This window comes from Anabrus simplex, chromosome 2 (genome assembly GCF_040414725.1).
Source record: "Anabrus simplex isolate iqAnaSimp1 chromosome 2, ASM4041472v1, whole genome shotgun sequence".
NCBI lineage: Eukaryota > Metazoa > Arthropoda > Insecta > Orthoptera > Tettigoniidae > Anabrus > Anabrus simplex.
Window position 1 is genome coordinate 745,679,851 of NC_090266.1, and position 20,467 is coordinate 745,700,317.

General features: G+C 41.7%; 1 protein-coding gene across 1 annotated transcript in view; it reads right to left on the reverse strand.

Annotated features, from left to right (window-relative positions):
• The window catches only part of LOC136863090 (uncharacterized), a 162,971-nt gene that overhangs the window by 19,775 nt on the left and 122,729 nt on the right, over positions 1–20,467 (reverse strand). Inside the window, exon 2 of the mRNA XM_067139424.2 lies at positions 7,819–7,981. Within this exon, the coding sequence (XP_066995525.2) occupies positions 7,819–7,981 (163 nt within the window). The remainder of the gene's footprint in view (positions 1–7,818; positions 7,982–20,467) is intronic.

Genomic DNA, 20,467 nt, shown 5'->3' on the forward strand with positions numbered 1-20,467 from the left:
CTCTCACCCGGAGGCCTCGGGTTCGATTCCCGGCCAGGTCAGGGATTTTTACCTGGACCTGAGGGCTGGTTCGAGGTCCACTCAGCCTACGTGATTAGAATTGAGGAGCTATCTGACGTTCAGATAGCGACCCCGGTCTAGAAAGCCAAGAATAACGGCCGAGAGGATTCGCCGTGCTGACCACACGACACCCCTCAATCTGCAGGCCTTTGGGATGAGCAGCGGTCGCTTTGTAGGCCAAGGCCTTTCAAGGGCTGCAAAGCCATGGGATTAGTTGGTTGGTTTGTTGAATAAATATCGACCAAGTTGTGAGTATGGTCTGAAATAATAAGATAAAAGGGTCATCAATAATATTCGCGAACATATGCCATATCTAACCTAGTAATTATTGGACTATGAAATTAATTCCGTCCGCCTCTGTGGTGTAGTGGTTAGCGTGATTAGCTGCCACCCCCGGAGGTCCGGGTTCGATTCCCGGCTCTGCCACGAAATTTGAAAAGTGGTACGTGGGCTGGAACGGGGTCCACTCAGCCTCGGGAGGTCAACTGAGTAGTGGTGGGTTCGATTCCCAGCTCAGCCATCCTGGAAGTGGTTTTCCGTGGTTTCCCGCTTCTCCTCCAGGCAAATGCCGGGATGGTACCTAACTTAAGGCCACGGCCGCTTCCTTCCCTCTTCCTTGTCTACCCCTTCTAATCTTCCCCATCCCCCGCAAGGCCCCTGTTCAGCATAGCAGATGAGGCCGCCTGGGCGAGGTACTGGTCAGTTGTATCCCCCGACCAAGAGTCTGAAGCTCCAGGACACTGCCCTTGAGGCGGTAGAGGTGGTATCCCTCGCTGAGTCCGAGGGACAAACCGAACCTGGAGGGTAAACAGATGATGATGATGATGATGATGATGAAATTAATTCCAGGGGAAATTTCCAATATAAATTTTTGTTTAGCAGAGTATCTTTGTGGTAAATCAGTACTGGTAGTTAGTTGTCTTTTTTCAGTGAATTGCTTTAGTTACTATTGTAATTTCAGGATAGTATGTTGAACGCCAACGAATTATCCAACTCCACCAACTCGGTGATTCGCAAAGAGTAGTTGCTGAAAAACAGGAATACCGCGAACTACAGTCGCAAGTATCATTCAACGATACAAGACCAGTGCAATTGTACTCAACAGAGCACGAACTGGGCGGCCAAGGAAACAGACAGCACGCGAAGAGCGAAGCATTATACGCACCGTTCAGAAAAATCCCCATGTGTCTGGACCTGTGTTTCGAACAGAAGTACAAACCTCCACCGGGAAGAATATCAGCACCAACACCGTACGACGTGTGTTACACAGAGATGGTTTGCATGGGCGCACAAGCCGGAAGAAACCCTGGATAAGCGAGGTGAACCGTAAGAAGAGGCTGGCGTTGGCCAAACTACGTTATGAAGCCACTAGCATTTTGGAAACGCCTGTTATTTGCGGACGAGAGCAAATCATGTTTATTTAATTGCTCTGGAAAGCGACGTGTATAGAGAAATAAGAACGCCGAGGTCCCAAGTCAAAATCTACAACCAACCGTAAAATATGGAGGAGGTTCCATAATGGTATGGGGGTGCATATCGGCGGCTGGGGTAGGCAACTGCCATATAATACCTGAACGGATGGATACGATGGTGTATTTGAATATGTTAAAGCAACACTTAACACCCAGCGTAGCAAAATTAGGTCTTCATAGTGGATACTTCTTCCAGCAAGATAATGACGCTAAGCACCCTGCTCGGATTGTTAAGGAATGACTACTCTACAATACACCTCATGTGCTGCAGACACCACCCCAGTCCCCAGACTTAAGCAGCATAGAGTATTTATGGACGGGGCCAATCACCTTCGATGTTAGGCCACTTTAAATAACAAGCATCATTATCATCATCATCATCATCATCATCATCATCATCATCATCATTTCCGGGCGGAATTAAAATGTAAATTGAACAAGTAGCGTAATCCAAATAAAGAAGACCTGAAGCAATACTTCATGGAAGAATGGCACAAAATAGGCCCGGAAGTGACAAAGAAACTGGTGGCATCCATGCCGAAACGCTTTCAAGCCGTGATTGATTCCGCGCGCTACTGATACTTAGAAAATTACTGAACATTATTTGAGTTCTTATTGTGGACAAATACTTTTGCGACGTGAATTTTCATAACTTATAACTTTCATTTCCGTGTTGACGTTTGACTTATATAATAGGAATCAATCGAGGGATGTTTCACCATTTAACACTTATAATAAGTGAACAAGAGCACTTACAATAAGAAATAATAAGTGTTGAATGGTGGAACATCCCTCGAAGTGTTGAATGTTGGAACATCACTCGATTGATTCCTATTCCCTCGGTTGATTCCCATTATATATGTGACTTTTCTGCAAGCAGTGCGATTGTCTTTTATTTATTCCAAATGGCAGTGCTTAGGGTGCTATAAATTATGTCCTCAGATGTTCAGATTGGACATAAAACATACTATTACTTGTTTACAATTAACTTCTTTATTGTATTGGTACTATTGGCTATTGTCCTCACTACTACTAAAATGTATTCATTCCATCCCTGAAGGGGGAGGCGAGCCTCTTAAACGGTGACGCCGTCTCTCAGGCCGGGAGATTTGTTACGGTGAACGAGATGCTCGGAAAAGGGGTGGGCGGCCGTGGCCTGTACTAGAAACTGTCTCGGCATTCGCCTCAGTGCAGGAGTACGGAAAACCACGGAAAACTATTCTCAGGACACCCGACGGTTGGGGCCAGCCGTGAGGTCCAGCCCTGTCCCGTCTCCCGAATGCAGAGATGTTGTGCTCCGATAGAGCCTTGGCCACTCCTCCTCTGCTCGGTTGGCCGGTCAGAGTGCAGAACTGTTGGACCACAGACCAGCCGTGGCCACTTATGGGCCTAGACCCACTCTGCATCTACCGACTTGTCCTCACATAACGAGCGCGGACGAATAATTTTGCGAGCGGCTGTATATTGCTAGTGACAATAGCGTTTTAAGTGAAACAGCCCACCAGTGTGTACCTGATGTCCGTGGGTTTGTCAGGCCCGCCACTTGATGAGAGAGGTGCCAGTTACAAGAGGGCACGCAGTTCCGGCTGGCGCTAACAATGGACCTTTTCACACAATTCCGATTACATTTTCAAATATCTACAGGCGTTATGTGGGAAGGGTGGGCATTTATCCATTCAAAGAAGAACTGGCCCTGCTCGTGAGTTTTGAGACTGGCCCAGGCAAAGAAATCTACTCTTACTAATCCTCTTCTTGGTATTAGTGAATTTTAATACTCGTGAGTTCTGAGACGACACGGCTTTGTCAGTGACAGTCCACGTGGAATACTTCAAAAGCGTGCCTGTTCGGAAGCCCGCTCGCTTGTCAGGTCTCCAGTGCTGCACAGCTGTACGCAGTTCTGTCCAGTCTTGCTGCTCGCTCTCAGAGGCTAAGTACTGTAGTTACAACGGAGAGTTGGAAACACTGCCTCTCGAGTCTCCTTGCGGTGAAGGAATGTAAACACAGCCGGCCAGCTAGGCTTCAAAAGCTTGCCGGTCGTTAAAGAGGAAATTGTAAGAACTATACGTACAGTTGTATGTTTACAAACATCCCAAGTGTCGTCTTTCCAGACTGCGTAGGACAGGCCAAGAACAGTTAAATGATACAGAGGGGCGATGAAAAGCGTTTTCTTTTTATGTGTGTACGAGTATCTTGCTATGTAATTATTTGTTACGTTTGGCAATTTGTGTTTCCATTTAATTTCATTGCTATACGTTACTGCAGTAACCAGAATATCTTCCATTTACAATGTATTCTTTTGACAATAATTCTGTTTTTAAGAAATATACTGAAGTAAATAAATGGATATGGCTTTTAGTGCCAGGATGTGTGCGAGGACTTCGGCTCGCCAGGTGCAGGTCTTTTGATTTGACTCCTGTAGGCGACCTGCGCGTCGTGATGAGGATGAAATAATGATGAAGACGACATATACACCCAGTCCCCGTGGCAGGGGAATTAACCAATTATGGTTAAAATTCCCGAGGGTGGGATGGTTGGTTCCCAGTATTCAAAAGGGACACTTTTCTACTGACTATCCGAGGACCCCTTTGAGGTAGGTTTTCCCAACATTAGTACCTTTATTTGCCCTAGTGAGTTTGTATGACCAGTACGGAAGTCTCACAACCATCTCACCTCCACACAACAATCTCTCTCTCTCTCTCTCACACACACACACACACACACACACACACACACACACACACACACACACAGTACATATGAGATGTGGACGAGAGAGGTTTACTTGTTTATTACGGAATGAGGCAATGAGTGGTATAGTTAAGCCTTACGTGTTTCTTCACTCATCTGATATTCTTTAGTTCTATTGAAAAGGAATGTGTTGGTTTCCTAGAATTCGTAAGGATACCACCGAGTTTTAACAATTTATCCCAGGTAAATCAGTGAAGACAATAGGAGCTGAAAATATGCAGCTCACGGTTAGTGTCATAATGGGCTGCCTAGCTGCCAAATAGAGCAAGCAAAGATCCTCAGGAGAGGCATTCCAACTTATTAGGGCTAATAGGGCCTACTGTCTTACTCGTGTGCTCTCAAGAGGGGGGGGGGGGGCGCATAGCAGACAGTGTATGGAATGATGTTAAAATGGAGGAAAATTAAGGTGGAGAATAGACAAATATGGCGACGTTGGCTTATCTACTTCAAGGAAATAAGTTCTCAGATACTTTTTTTACAATTGGCTTTACGTTCCACCGACCCAGATAGCTCTTATGGCAACGATGGGATAGGAAAGGGCTAGCAGTGCGAAGGAAGCGACCGTGAAATTAATTAAGGTAGAGACCTAGCATTTGCCTGGTGCAAAAATGGGAAACCACGGAAAACCATGCTGCCGACATTGGGATTAGAACCACTATCTACCGAATGCAAGCTGATAGCTACGTGACTCGAACCGCAGGCCACTTGAGGTTAATTTTATAAGAAAATAAGGCATTGCGAATGAGATCCACTGCTTATTCTAAATGCATATTCAATTTTCATCATCATTTTTAAAATTCTAGTCAGTGGATAATTTTTTTCTTAATCCGTTTACCCTCCAAGGTTGGCTTTTCCCTCGGACTCAGTGAAGGATTCCACCTCTACCGCCTCAAGGGCAGTGTCCTGGAGCGGGAGATTTGGGATCGGGGGATACAACTGGGAAGGAGGACCAGTACCTCCTCAATGTAGCCTCACAAGTTATGCTGAAAAGGGACCTTGCAGGGTATGGGAAGATTGAAAGGGATAGAGAAGGAAGAGGAAAGGAAGCGGCCATGGCCTTAAGTTAGGTACCACCCCGGTATTTGCTTGGAGGAGAAGTGGGAAACCACGGAAAACCACTTCGAAGATGAATGAGGTGGGAATCGAACTATCCCCACCCCCCACTCCCTCTACTCCGTTGACCTCACGTTGAGTGGACCCAGTTCTAGCCCACGTACCACTTTCCCCGGGCCTCCGGGGATGGCAGCTATCAATTTTAAAATGTTAATTATCATTACACTTCGCTTCATCTCGTACCATTGGGAGGTCGATGATCTAGATGTTAGGCCCCTTTAAACAACAAGTATAATAATAATCATCATCAACCCTTGATCGAAGGGAATCAAGTCTAACTCTGAGGTGAATGTCTCATCATGTGAACTCTTTCCGATACCTATATAGTCTGTTTTGTCTGTACTACAACGCGGTTTCCAGCTACACGGCTCAGTGGTTAGCGTGCTGGCCTTTGTAAATTATCTATACAATGAAAAACTTTTCACTTGGTAGCAACAACTTATTCAAATATTTTTACTTGGTTACCAAGCGTCAAACGCCTAAGTTGTTGTTGTTGCTGGCGCTGCTGCTGTGGTGGTTGTTGTTGTTGTAGCTGTTGTTGTTGTTGTTGTTGTTGTCGTCGTCGTCGTCGTCGTCGTTACCAGTAACACCTTTGTTGATTACTTTAGGAATTACAGACTAATTGCGTGTGTAGGAACTTACAGCCTGTATTATCTTGGTTTTAGTCGGAATGTCTGTGCGGTATGTATGATTCTATAAAGCGTTACGCAGGGCCATTTTAAAGTAACGGTGAACCCTGCGGCTGCCGGCGGCCCACATTCTCTTATTTTCCTCAAGAAAGATCAAACAAACGAAGTTTCTGTGTTCGACATTGACCAGTATTTTACGAAAATGCTGTGAGGAAAGGACTTCGTATAACATTGAAATGCTATCGTTTTCAAACTTCGCTTAGATAAAAACTGCTATTAAACTCAGTTTTAATTCAGTGCTAAGCTGTGTGTTACTTCTGTGGAATTAATATTAAAATGCTATAGTGCATCCTATGACGACAGTCACGAGGTGCTGACCAAAATAATAATATTTATAGCAAGCTTGTAGCTTGTTGACATTGTGATTATAGCCACAGGACTTCCAGTTTTACGCGGAATTCGAGCAGCAAGGTCATGGTATTGCATATCCAAATTTTCGCATGTAGTGGCTGCGAATTGAAGCACGATCGTCTTCTTGAGAAGCCAGCGATTATGTCACTTGATTTTCATCCTAATAATATTTAATGGGGCCATCATAAGTAAATACATATGCGTGAAGTCTACTGTTTCTTCATTTTAAGAGGCTTGAAACATTTTAAAACATTTATTTTTTGATTCGTTCAGTTGAAGGTTGCCATGGACAAAGCATTCCTAATACAAAGAAAGTAATGTTGCATAATAATACAATATCATATAATATGAATAAGTTAATTTTTCCCTTCGGGAGATATTTAATGTGCCGGAAGCCAACGACAGGGAGTTTCTCAATATTTAAACACCCGTAAAATGCCATTGACTCAGTCAGGATCGATCCCGCTATCTTGAGAACTGAAGACCAACGTCTCTTTGGCGATATCGAAGGGAATCAAGTCTAACTCTGAGGTGAATGTCTCACATATATAGTCTGTTTTGTCTGTACTACAGCGCGGTTTCCAGCTACACGGCTCAGTGGTTAGCGTGCTGGCCTTTGGTCACAGGGGTCCCGGGTTTGATTCTCGGCAGGGTCAGGAATTTTAACCATAATTGGTTCATTCCCCTGGCGCGGGGACTGGGTGTATGTGCCGTCTTCATCATCCTCATCACGACGCGCAGGTCGCCTACGGCGTTAAATCAAAAGACCTGCACCAGGCCTCTCCGGAGGCCACACGGCATTTCATTTCAGTGCAGTGATTATGATGATGATGATGATGATTATGATGATGATGATTATGATTATAATGCTTGTTGTTTAAAGGGGTGTAATACCTACATCATCGGCGCTTACTAGAGTGTGTAAAGCAAACAAAGACCTCTCCGCACAAGCCATGCAGGAATTTGAAGGAGTCGAAGATAAATGTTTCCATTATCCCTAAACTCGGCACTAAGTGGAGTAGAGTTGTTATCTCTATGCCCGGCCGCCTATGTCTCCCCCAAGAATTAACCTGATATTTTTTCTTTAATATTGGCTGAGTGAACTTGTGGGGTATGTATGGTGCCATTCCAGAAGTGGAAATCTCGTTCCTACATTTTCGACTTACGGCGAATCGAATCCATGTCCTTTCGGGTAAATGAAGCACGCCTTTATCACCTCGGCTAGGCAGCCCCTTCTGGAGTTTGTATTTTGTAACTAATGAGGGTTGGCAAAGGAAGTAAAAGACCACAAAATACAGTTATGGTGGCCAAAAGTGACATTCTTAATTCACATCTCTTCTCATGCGTTAGTCAATCAGATGCAATAGCCAGGAAAAAAAAAATACCTGAAATCTGGACGAGGCAGCGCCATCTTTCGACCTCGGCCAGTTCCATAGACATACACCAGATGCCCTGGCGGTCTTCGTACTAATAAGGAAGGTGAGTAGAGTTGGCAGCCAGGTTCAGAGCCCGAACTCTCGTCGTCATAAGAATTACCACCATAGTAATCTGAAACAGAAATATATACATCACTATCTATAACCAGCAATGGAGACTGGATTTTAAAAGGGGGTACGGGCCAGATAGAAACTGCCTAGAAATTGTATAAATTTGTGCTATTTTACAAGCTATGGCCAAAACAAAATGAGCCAAAGTAACTCCCAGAAATAATCTGGATAATATGAAGGGAGACTTTTAGTGGAGTATGTTCACCAGTATAAATACATTATGTCATTGAACTTGTAGTAGCATTTCCAGGAAATAACTGTTCTGGGGACCTCTGTGCAATCAATGATTGAGTGAATATGTGAAAAGTTACATAACCTCATTTAAAACAATAATGTAGGTGATTGATATAAATGTATGCCTTCAAACTATATTACTGTTGTTATATTAAGTAAAAATAAAAGCAAAATCACTCCCGTAAAGGCTACTGAGACCTTTCGGGGAGTCGACAATATAGGCTCATCGGTACTAAGTAGGGGAGAGTGGATACTTCTTTGATTGGCCATCTTTGCCCCATACTCACTTCTGTTGTAGGGTGAGTGAACCCCAGAACTATGTTTCTTTACAGAAGTGAACATCTCATTTCTAAATTCCTGGACTTTCCGTTAGGAAGTCCATGAGGGTAAACCAAGCTCGCCTTTGTCGCCTCAGCCAGGCAGACCGCAACAATTACGAAAATACATTACAATGTATGTTTGCGTATAATGCATAAAACTGTATTCTAAAATAATGTGCGAAATTTTGCAATTTCATATGCGAAATATACGGTTACTAGTCTGGCAATACCCCACTTCAGACCCCCAAAACCAACATAAATTGGTGACTGACTGGTATTCGAACCCAGGAAAATTGGAAAAAAAAACGTCAGTTCAATTTAGCGTCAAGAACGTCCGATATGTTTCTGTTACTGGTAAGTTTCCGTGAATATCAAAATTTTTAAGAAGTTGACCTAGGAGCTCCAAATAAATGTAAGTACGGTACTGTTTTCTTGCGAGTGGATTAACGTCACACTAACACATTTCTTTAAATTTTCGGCGATAGCAGAATAGGAAAGGAGCTAGGATTCGGCCGTGGCCTTAATTGAGGTACAGCCATGGCATTAGTCTGGTACGAACGTGGAAACTATATTCAGGGCTGCCTAAATTGGTGTTTCAATTTACTATCTTTCGAATGCAAGCTTCTAGCTGTATAATCCGTACCGCGTAGCCAACACGATCGGTCAAGGTATCGAATTCCGCCGCTAACTGCAGTTATCCTGAGTGTAGTTTACCGCACAGATTTCCGACGCTTAGGCTACGCAAGTACTGGACTAGTGACAGATTTAAGTCCTGCAGCACCTATCCCATCTTTGGAATTATTTATAATTTACACCAACTACCACACACTTCAGAATAACAGTTTCTTTAGGGCTAACGATCAAGGATATTCCAAGCCCCAAAGTTAAACAACAGTAATCACCACCACCACATTTATTGTCCCTGGCTAGCAGGTACCAGTTCATTAGGGTATTGGTTCATGAACTCAGCACCATCTCCTGGATCTCACATGCAGTTTTGTTTTCCTTTTGCAACTTGCTTTACGTCACACCGACACAGATAGTTCTCATTGCGACGATGGGATTAGAAAGGGCTAGGAGTTGGAAGGAAGCGGCCGTGGCCTTAATTAAGGTACAGTCCTCAGCATTTGCATGGACACACTAGTTATATCACGAACGCAATAAGACACTAAAGTAACTATGAAGAAAATAATTACACGTACAAAAAAGAATAATAATTCGATTAACCATTTACAACAGGTCAGAATGCAACGATATCCCTTGGACAATGACTAGGGTTACCTCATCCATGAAATCCCGTATGGCTCCGGTTCCATGTGTTTTACTAGTAAATTTAACATTCACATAGGGTGAATTGGCCAGCTACACCATTTCCTCAGTCCTATTTATAACCCAGCTATCTCATGGATTCATCCTCATGTAGGCCATTAGTCGTTACCCGTCAAGCAACGTTCCGAAAACCCTACACTATCAAACTACTGTAAATACGACTACAAAGACTAAATATAACGTTCTCCTATTATGTACACACGTCTATTCGCATTACACAAAAACGATATCCATAAAGAAAACAAACTGCTATTCAATGAAAAGGTAAACTGTAGCAAACTATTCCCGTCAAACTGGTTAAACCCAAACGCAATCTCTCTATCTAGGTCATTGGACTCGAAACGGGAACTGTCTCGGCCTGATAACCGTGTCTTCTCATCTCGACTATCACCCGAATGCGCTTCAACCACGGAAGTTTTAGAAGTCACCTTTATCGCATCAACGTAGTGGACACACCACACTGTTCCTGTGATGGTCAGTCGATTCAGGACCTAAACCATCTCTTTTTCGCATGTGCTCATTACCACCAACAACAAAATGTGTTTCTTACAGCTCTGCTTCACGCTAAGCAACAGTTACCAACCTGTGTAAATACACTACTGGCGACCAAAAACAGAAAAGTGTATACTATTATTGGGAACTATTTAACAACAACTTGTCTACAAATTTGATTGATTTTTTTGTGAAATTATGTGATTTCAGTGTAATGATGTGCAATGTCTATGACTTTTATATGTATATGTATATATTTCACACTGTGATAATTACTTGTAATGAATTGTAAAGTTCAAACAAGCGTACTGTAATATCCAGGTGGCTGTTTGGTCTGTAACTGATCTAAAGCCAAATAAATTTTTTAAAAAAACCGTGTCTTCCACAACATCACATTGAATTACCTGGGTAATGAAAACTGATCCAAATGATACCTATATATGTAAAATAACTTGTCCTAACTGACTGACTGATTCATCATCACCGAGCCAAAACTAGCGAACATAAAGTCATGAAATTTTGGGGATACATTTATATTAAGATGTAGGTGCTCGCTAAGAGACTATGTTTGGATATTCCGTCACTAAGGGTGGAAAAGGGTGAAAAAGGGTGAAAAAGGGGTTGAATGCCTTTAATGAGGAAACTTATATCTCAGAAACTGAAGATATTACGGACCTGAACATTGGTATTTGGGATCTCCTTTAAAAATAAAGAAACAAGTAATTTTTTTGTTTTTGGAAAATCTAATTAATGGGAGTTAAACAGGAGTGACAAATTGGGGTGAACTTTTAGAAGGACTATATCTACAGTATATCTCAGAAACGTAAAATGTTACAAACGTAAAAATTGGTATTTGGAATCTCCTGTAAAGGTAAAGAAACATGGGTGATTTGTATTTGGAAACTCGACTTAAGGGGAACTAAAAAGGGGGTGAAATTTAAAAATGAGCATTTCTACAGTATATCTCAAAAACTTAACATGTTACCGAAGTGAAAAATAGTATTTTTATCTCTACTGAAACTAAAGAAACATGTATTTTTTGTTCGCTGAAAAACCACTTGGTTGGAGGTGTAAAGGTGACTGAAAATGGGGTTGAATTATTTTAATTAAGATACTGCTGTCTCAAAAGCTGAAGATGTTACAGACGTGAAGTTTGGTATTTGGAATTTCCTTTAAAAATAAAGGAATACGTATTTTTTGTTTTCGGAAATCCACCTAAAGGGAGGAGAGAAATTGAAAAATTAGTTGAGTTATTTGTATGAGGATACTATTATCTCAAAAACGAAAGATTTTGCAGACGTGAAAATTAGTATTTGGAATCTGCTTTAAAATTAAACAAACACGTATTCTCGGAAAATCCAATGACGGGGTGGGGGAGGTGAAAAATTGAAAAATTAATTGAATTCATTGTATGAGGATACATACATCTAATAAAAACTAAAGTTGTTACAGACATATGATATTTGGATCTGCTTTAAAAACAAAGAAGAATGCATTTTTGGGCGAAAGCATTTTGGGGGGCAGGGGTGAAAAGGAGTTGAATTCCTTTTAAGTGGATACATATCTCAAAAACTGAAGATGTTAGAGTTGTGATAAGTGATATTTAGAAGATCCTCTACTATTAAAGAGACAGGTATTTTTAACGGGAAATTCACTTGGTGGGGGTGTGTGAAAGGAAGTGAAAAAAGTGAATTCTTTTTATGGGGATAATTATATCTCAGAACTGAAGGTAACAGACGTGAACATTGGTATTTGGAATCTCCTTTAAACATAAGAAAACACGCCTTCTTTTTTTCGGGGGGGGGGGGGGTTAAATCAACTTAACGGCAGTGGGGTGGAAAAGGAGTTGAGGCCAATTGATTTTACTGTTCATAATGTATTTATTCTGACCATAAACTGATCATTTTTAATCTTTCCTGGGTTCGTTTTCAAGAACCATCTCTTCCTTTGGAGTACATAAAGTTAGATTACAGTAGATTCTCCTGGCACATAAATAAAAATTTAAACACATTTGAAACAAACGATATGAATGATATTGACCGTGCAATTGTTCACTTCTATAATAAGGTCAATAATTTACGGAAGTATATAATTCGTGTCGCCAGAAATCTCGCGCACTTGCCTACGCGCGACGATGGTGCTGGTCACATTGTCAGCAATGACAATGGCAGCGCATGTAATTTAGCGCCAAGTAGCAGTCTTGCACTTTGCTGTGGGTTCCAGGACATCAATAATAATAATAATAATAATAATAATAATAATAATAATAATAATAATAATAATAATAACAATAATAATGTTCTGGACCGTCGTCAAAATGTGCGGACCGCGCTGGAAACGGGCCCTGGCCGGGTAATGACTACGATTGCAGTCCGGCCGCGGGTTCAGTACCGCCAAGACACCCAAGACGACACCATGCCGGATCTCCTCAAGGATTTGATCCATATTAAAATGCTTATAGGAAAAGATGGCAAAGATTTAGGGACCCAACTGGCCGGGTGGAATACGTGGACCTAGCCTGGAAAGTACGAAATCGATTGCTGGAAAGAAAGATTGCAAAATGGGAGGAACTTTGCCGTAATCTCTCAGAAAGCGAGTCAGATCACGAATTTTGGCGGATCTCTCAGAAAACGAGTTAGATCGCGAATTTCGGCGGATTATATATAAAACGTTAAGCATTCAATTATAAATTTCATTATAATACCGTAGCGAAGCACGGGTGTACTGTGGGGCAAACCCAGAAGGCAAAAGTCGTGGTAGGTACATGGACATTGGAAAGAGCAGGGAAAATAAAACATCCCCTTTTCTTTTGGAAATAACCAAAGGGTTGAACATATGTATCTTCAAAACTGACAACAAGATAAAGGTTAATTTTTTTTGTGATACTCAATAATATATATATATATATACATATATCGCACGCGAAAGACAATATTTTACTGATATCAACACCTCCTTGGCAGAGCCAAAAGATACGGTTTACTAATGACAGAAAGACCATTACAACGCATCAAATGACAATGCCTAGCGTATTTATTTCTCTCCAACCATCGCTCTGAGTAAAAATGGAAGGCAGATAATTTATAACAGTGTCTACTCCACTATTTAAAAATCACTTTGCAACGAAATACAAACAACTCATTTTAAATACAACTGATACTTGAGGTGTTGAGACAACCTCGCCTCATAGGCTAAATTTGCACTATCACCTTGGGTGACAATAATTTTTGGGGCGTCCTCGGAGCTACTATGGGTTAACGTGTTCCTCCATCAAAATCTCCCTAGCGAGTGATGTCAACTAGAACGCTTGCTGTTGGAACATGGACTCCTATGGCGCAATACTTTGTAACTTTACCACTTCTTCGTTGAGGGACTCTATGATAAAGGTCAACTCAAGAGCTGAAGAAAAGTACCCTTCCGCGTGTGAGCACTTCCCCTGTTTGCCCTTCCCGTCTCCGCCACAGCCGGCTTATTATTAACGTCGAGCATCTATCTGACAAACACTTCATTCTCAAACAGTGTAGCATCAAAATTATTTCCTTTTACATCGTTGTACTTTGATTATGTATCGCACCTCTTTATTCATTTATTGATCATGAACAACCTACAGAATACTGACGAATACCGAGACAAGAGAAGCAAGGTTTATTTTTATTTCATAATGCAATTTCTGTGAGGCTCATGGGGACTTGTAAAGAAAAGTATGTGACGACATAGTATACGATTTCGCTCTCGTGCAACGAGTCAGCGGCAGTTTCTTACGTTTTGTTTCAACTTCCTTATCGCCTTGATTGCTTGTTTATATAATCCAGACACTTTCTGAAAACTAAAACTAAATATTCAGCGACTCTAGGGAAACGTGGCGTCAGAAACACTCACGCAATAGATACATAACCACAGGGCAGCACATACGATATGGTACCACAAGAAAACATACGAATTCCTTTAAATTCCGCGTGAGCCGTGTAAACACTATACGTAGAAACGCTGGTCAGCTGCGTGGTTTTTCACCACTTCTTCACAGTCCACAGCGGATTCTCATCTCGTAGGCTACTGCAAACGTTCAGAACAATTTGTTTAGACTTTTTACCTAATTTCCCCCACTTTTATTAGCTTTAAAGTATTTCAGTGGTGACTCAACATCACCCACGTGTTGTTCACAACTGGCAGCCATTATGAATACTGAGCATGCTATTACAGCCACTAATGCCAACAGTTCTCTTCGATCCGTCTTCACGTCGTAAAAATTATGCGAACAAAACAGCAATGGAATGACCTCGAACAAAGCGTAGTAAGTATACAACGCAATACGATATCAAACTCATGTTAATAATTATATATTTTGCTACAAATACCACCGAGAACAATAACTTTTCACAGTCATCTGCGTATGAAAGATAAGAGTTGGTAACGAACCCGAATAACATACAACTTGTAAAATATTTTCCATATTTTTATAGGGCAAAATTTGTAATTGGTCAAATCAGTTCACCCGAATATCTAACCAAACTCAGGGAAGCTCCTGACTTCAGAAACAAGCAACAAACCTAGGAACTGTTTACCGCTGCGGAAGCCTCTTCACTAAACAGAAGTATGGCTAACATCAAAGGAACCGCTTAGGTCTTGAGTTGTCTCTCAGTTTATAGGGTGAGAAGTGCAATAAAAATGCACAGGAAAAACTCGCTTTTTTTATTATAAATTACCAGTTCCTCTAATAGTCCGTTTTTTGGACGAGTAATTAATGCAGGTAAAATTCACATTGTGTATTCCCACCATACACGTGTATCGAAAAGTTCTCCATTCCATCTTCCGGAAACTGTCTCCACGCTTCAAGGCCAGACACACAATAGATCCACCTCGCTTTGAAACCGCCAAAATGGCTCTCTCCCGAGACCGATACATTAATGTAAGTAAATATTTAATTTCTTCTTTCCTGGGGCATCTAAATGACGGGTTCAATATAAAGGAAGCCCAAACGAGTGGAGCGATTAGGGTAGTGATCGAAATATGAATTCAGGTTGGTCATGGCTATTGTTTGTTGAGAATCTCTTACAAAACATTAAATAAACACTAAATAGAGGCGAGAGGTTCATGTTCCAGGCTCGAAAAACATATAACCGTAAACCAGTGATCTAGATGTTCGGCCCCGCAAACATTGCATTTACTACGCAGCTCCATGGCTAAATGGTTAGCATGCTGCTCTTTGGACCAAGGGGACCCGGGTTCGATTTCCGGATGTGTCGGGGATTTTAACTTGAAGTGGTTAATTGTTCTGATTCCGGGGACTGGGTGTTTGTGATATCCTCAACATCAGAATTCATCTTAGGTAGGGCCCCATCTTCACAGACATGTAGGTCGTCTATTAGCACCGGGTCTCTCCGGAGGCCATACGCTATTATAATTACAGTAGCAATGGCTGGTTCACAAACCACAAGTGACCGAGCGAATTGGCTGTGCGGTATGGGTCACGTATCTATGAGCCTGCAATCGGAAGATGGTGGATTCCTCTCCCCATTGTCGGCAGCCTTCAGGATGGTTTTCCGTGGTTTCCCAATTTCACACCTGGCAAATCCTGTGGCAGTACCTTAACTAATTAAGGTCACAGCCATTTCCTTCCACAATGTTTTATAATTGGCTTTACGTCTCACCGACACAGATAGGTCTTACGGCGACGATGGGAGAGGAAAGGTCTAGGAGTGGGAAGGAAGCGGCCATGGCCTTAATTCAGGGACAGCCCCAGCATTTGCCTGGTGTGAAAATGGGAAACCACGGAAAACCATCTTCAGGGCTGCTGACAGCGGGGTTCGAACCCATCTCCCGGATGTAAGCTCACAACTGTATGTCCCTAACCGAGTCCCAGTCTTGTGTTATTTCATTGTCACCGGAAGACCTACGTGTGTCGGTGCGACGTGAAACTAATGTCAAGGGTTATGAATTTCATGTTGTTAGTCCGTATTGAACTGAGAATAACACAGTAGTGTTATAATTCGTTCATATGTGAAACTAATAGGTAAAAAACAGGAGAACCACAAGTGGCCCGTGACCTTCGCGCAAACTTCAAGAGATGGCGCTGTGGGAGATCAGTGTTCATTCGTCCGTCACGGTGACGATGATATAACACACGACTGGGATTCGGTTAGGGGCATGCAGTTGTGAGCTTACATCCGGGAGATAGTGGGTTCGAACCCCGCTGTCAGCAGTTCTGAAGATTGCTTTCCGTGATTTCCCATTTTCACACCAGGCTGTCCCTGAATTAAGACCATGGCCGCTTCCTTCCTACTCCTACTGGGGACTGGATACGGGTCGCACTTAAGCGACTGCAGCTATCGAGCTCGGTCATAAAAGCTGTAAGATGATAATAATAATAATAATAATAATAATAATAATAATACCGGGCGAGTTGGCCGTGCGTTTAGAGGCGTGCGGCTTTGAGCTTGCATCCTGGAGATAGTCGGTTCGAATCCCACTGTCGCAGCCCTGAAGATGGTTTTCCGTGGTTTCCCATTTTCACACCAGGCAAATGCTGGGGCTGTACCTTAATTAAGGCCACGGCCGCTTCCTTCCAACGCCTAGGCCTTTCCTATCCCATCATCGCCGTAAGACCTATATGTGTCAGTGCGACGTAAAGCCACTAGCAAATAATAATAATAATAATAATAATAATAATAATAATAATAATAATGATAATAATAATAATAATAACCAGAAACCAATAGAAACCAACAAGAAAAAATACAGGCTGGACAGAAACACGCAGAAAGGAACACAGTGAAAAAATGAAGAGATATTGGGAAGAAAAGAAGAAGAAACATTGTGCAAAATAAGTTCAAACGCGCTCCACAGCTGGGCACAACGAATCAAAATAATAATAATAATAATAATAATAATAATAATAATAATAATAATAATAATAATAATAATAATTGTACCGGGGGTACACCTCTAAGCCACACATTCGAATTTTCCGCCTTAAAGTACTCCTCTACTGGAGAAACACTGAACTTAAAACTGGACCTACTTAAACTTTTGCTTTGAAGATGTCACTGTGTGAATTTCGACTTGGTTTTGTTTTCTATTTATCAAGAAGTTTGGACATTCTCTCATAGATGTCTCTACTAAAAAACCATGATCATGCACCCTGGTGCGAAGTGAGGGAACTTTCTTGAAGATATTTTGTACTCGTAAGTTTTCTTATTACTAAATTTCGTTATTTCATTTGTGGGTTGGCAATATTAATCTTTTCTTTCCGCCAGTTTTGAAGTTAACCAATCAATTATTTCTGTAATTAATTTTCAGCCAATCCCGTATGTCTTCTTCGATTTTGTGTGTAACTGTGTACTGTAGCCAATAAAAGCCTGTGGATGTGTCTTAATTATTCATGAAAGTTCTCGAATCTTCCCCGAGGGTGTAAAAACTGCTGATTTTCTTGTCTCTCGGCCACTTCATCAACATCTAACCTAGTGTATGGACGTGTAGCAGGAGGCGGGAAGCGCCTCTTCCATCTGGCAGCAGTTCTTCAGTAAGGTAATGGCCGCTTAACATCTTTATTTCTTGCTAGCTCAGCAGTTTAACCCGCGGGAAAGGTCCGAAACTTTTACAATGTAACCTACCTTTCTACAAATGTAAACTTGTGCCGGCTTATATAAAAACTGCATATATCTGTAACTGTAAATCGGGGATAGAGAGTGCTTTACCCTCTCGAGCTACCCTTCATTTTGTCCTGAGGTGACTACGTTTTGGTAACTGATTTTTTACTCTTCCTTAATGTGTTAAATTTATTCATTATACGAGTCACCTCCATAGTTTGGGAATAGCCCCTGTTTCATCGGCCTAGTGCCTCTTAGGTTTTAAGAAGTTTCATGTAGGAGTGCAAATTCACGCCTCCATTCATTTTTGTATTTTGGGCCATTTACTTAACCTATTATTTTTTTACTAAGGCCCAGTAGGCTGGGTACAAGATACCCCCGTTTCATTTTGTGTAAGTTGTGCCTTGATGGCAATTTAGTGTAAAGCCTGGTATTGCCTTTAATAGGCTTGGAAAACAGAGAGCGGGTCAGCTCTTTAGGTATTGGAAATGTGCCTCTAGGAGGCTTGACATTGCTAGGTGGGAGCAAGTGCTCCATGTTATTAGGGGATTTCTGCCCTTTGGTAAATATGTGTTTGTGAGCTGAGAAATTGTAAAACTTGGGGCTTGAAGCCCAGATTGTTAAATTGTCTCTAAATCTTGGTTTTTCCTGGTATTGTACCTGAGTGTCGGTTATTTGTTGACTTGTTGTTATTTGTTAAATTTTGAAATTCTATGTGAAAATTGTTAAGTTTTGCTATTTTCGAAAATATAACCTTTAATGAAATTTTAATTCATATCTCGGCTTTGTAGTTAGACCCATTCACCCCGGCACCTTCTTTTACCTCTGCTGTTCCACAGAAACCTTGGAAAAATAATAATAATAATAATAATAATAATAATAATAATAATAATAATAATAATCATCATCATCATCATTTAGCGATGTACGATACCTCTCATCATAAAACTAGCCTCCCTCGTGAAATATCGCGACCACGAAAGTCTCCACTCTCTTTCACCTTTCCCGATGCTATACTTAATAACTCTCAGTGTACGATTGTATGCACGAAAGAGAGTGATGAGTAAGATATGAACAGCATGGCCACCAAACACGAGGAGCTGGCTGCGGAGTATCAAGAAGGTGCAAAGCCATTTAACGTATTTCTCTCTCTATTCATGATAATGAACTACTTGGGGCAAACGGTTTCCAATCGACCGTTATTAACGTTAACTGATTATTACAGGCTGGTGCAGGCTTCGCCCGGAGGAACGGTTTCTCGCTCCAGAGGAAATGAGAGATGTGAAGGGCGCTCGTGCATAAACATGGATGTGACATCAGACATCAGATGGTGCTTTAAAAGTGATTTACTATACGTGCTATTATAGGTTTACTTCAGAAAAAATATACCATGAGTTTATAATATTCTACATTTTTACAGATGGTGGAAACAGTAGCGTCTGGCTAAATGGTCAGGGCAGTGGCCTTCGGTTCAAAAAGTCTTGGGTTCGATTGCCGGGCTGGGGGTTTTAGCCGTGTCTGTTTAATTAATTCGGTTTCGGGATGGGTGTTTGTGATCGTTTTAATACACAACATTTATTTACAACACTACACACTAAACAGTAGCACAGAAACACACAATAGCGAATACATTTCTCCATATAAGGTTAGCGTCAACAAGGACATATGATTGTAAAACTGGGCTTAATCTACACTGGTGCCAGATAACTGGGAAAAACGACAGGAATAAGGCGGAGAGTGGAAGTATTTATCTTCAACTCTTCCAGATGTCTCCAGGGTCTGGATGAAAATAATTGTTATTTCATAACCAGAGTATCATAACCACCGAGTTGCTTTCAACAGCGATTTAGCCACTTTAATGGATTGAAATTAATGAAACGTAAAGTCGCTCTCGTCAGCCTAAGATAGTTTTCACCTCACACTCACACTGTTGACATGTACCTTAAATAAGTCCGTCTTTAACTAAGAGCCAGTGAGTAGAATTTTCAAAATTTAGCATTAACTATTCAAAATTTCTGTTCAGCTCCGGAAGTTATCACGTCAGAATTAAGGAACTATAACTCCTAGATATACTGATTGGCATTTCCTAAACTGCAACTTGGAAGCAAACCTGCGACGCATACAGCACATTAGGAGCCTTGGCCTACCAAGACGACTCTTCCCAAGCCAGATGACCTGCAGATATTGGAGTGCAATCTGATTAACGTAGCAACGTCTATTACTGGGCCTCTCATACAAGACAACTCCTCGATTGATCTCAGGAAGGTGTGTAAACCCCACTTGAGTTCATGATTAACATGCTTAGACGAGCCTTGAATGGAGCCCTGGACTTGCGGCTAGGAGGTAGGCACGCTCTACACCTACACCAGACAAAGCAATCAATATTCCATGCAGACTATGGCAAAGGCTTCCAATATCAAGAAAATAGGAACTAAGTGGGCCTGAAGGGAAATCGTAGCTTCATCTTTCCGCGCGAGCTAAGTACCGTAGTACTCCATTGTCACCTCGGATGGGCAACTCAGTTCT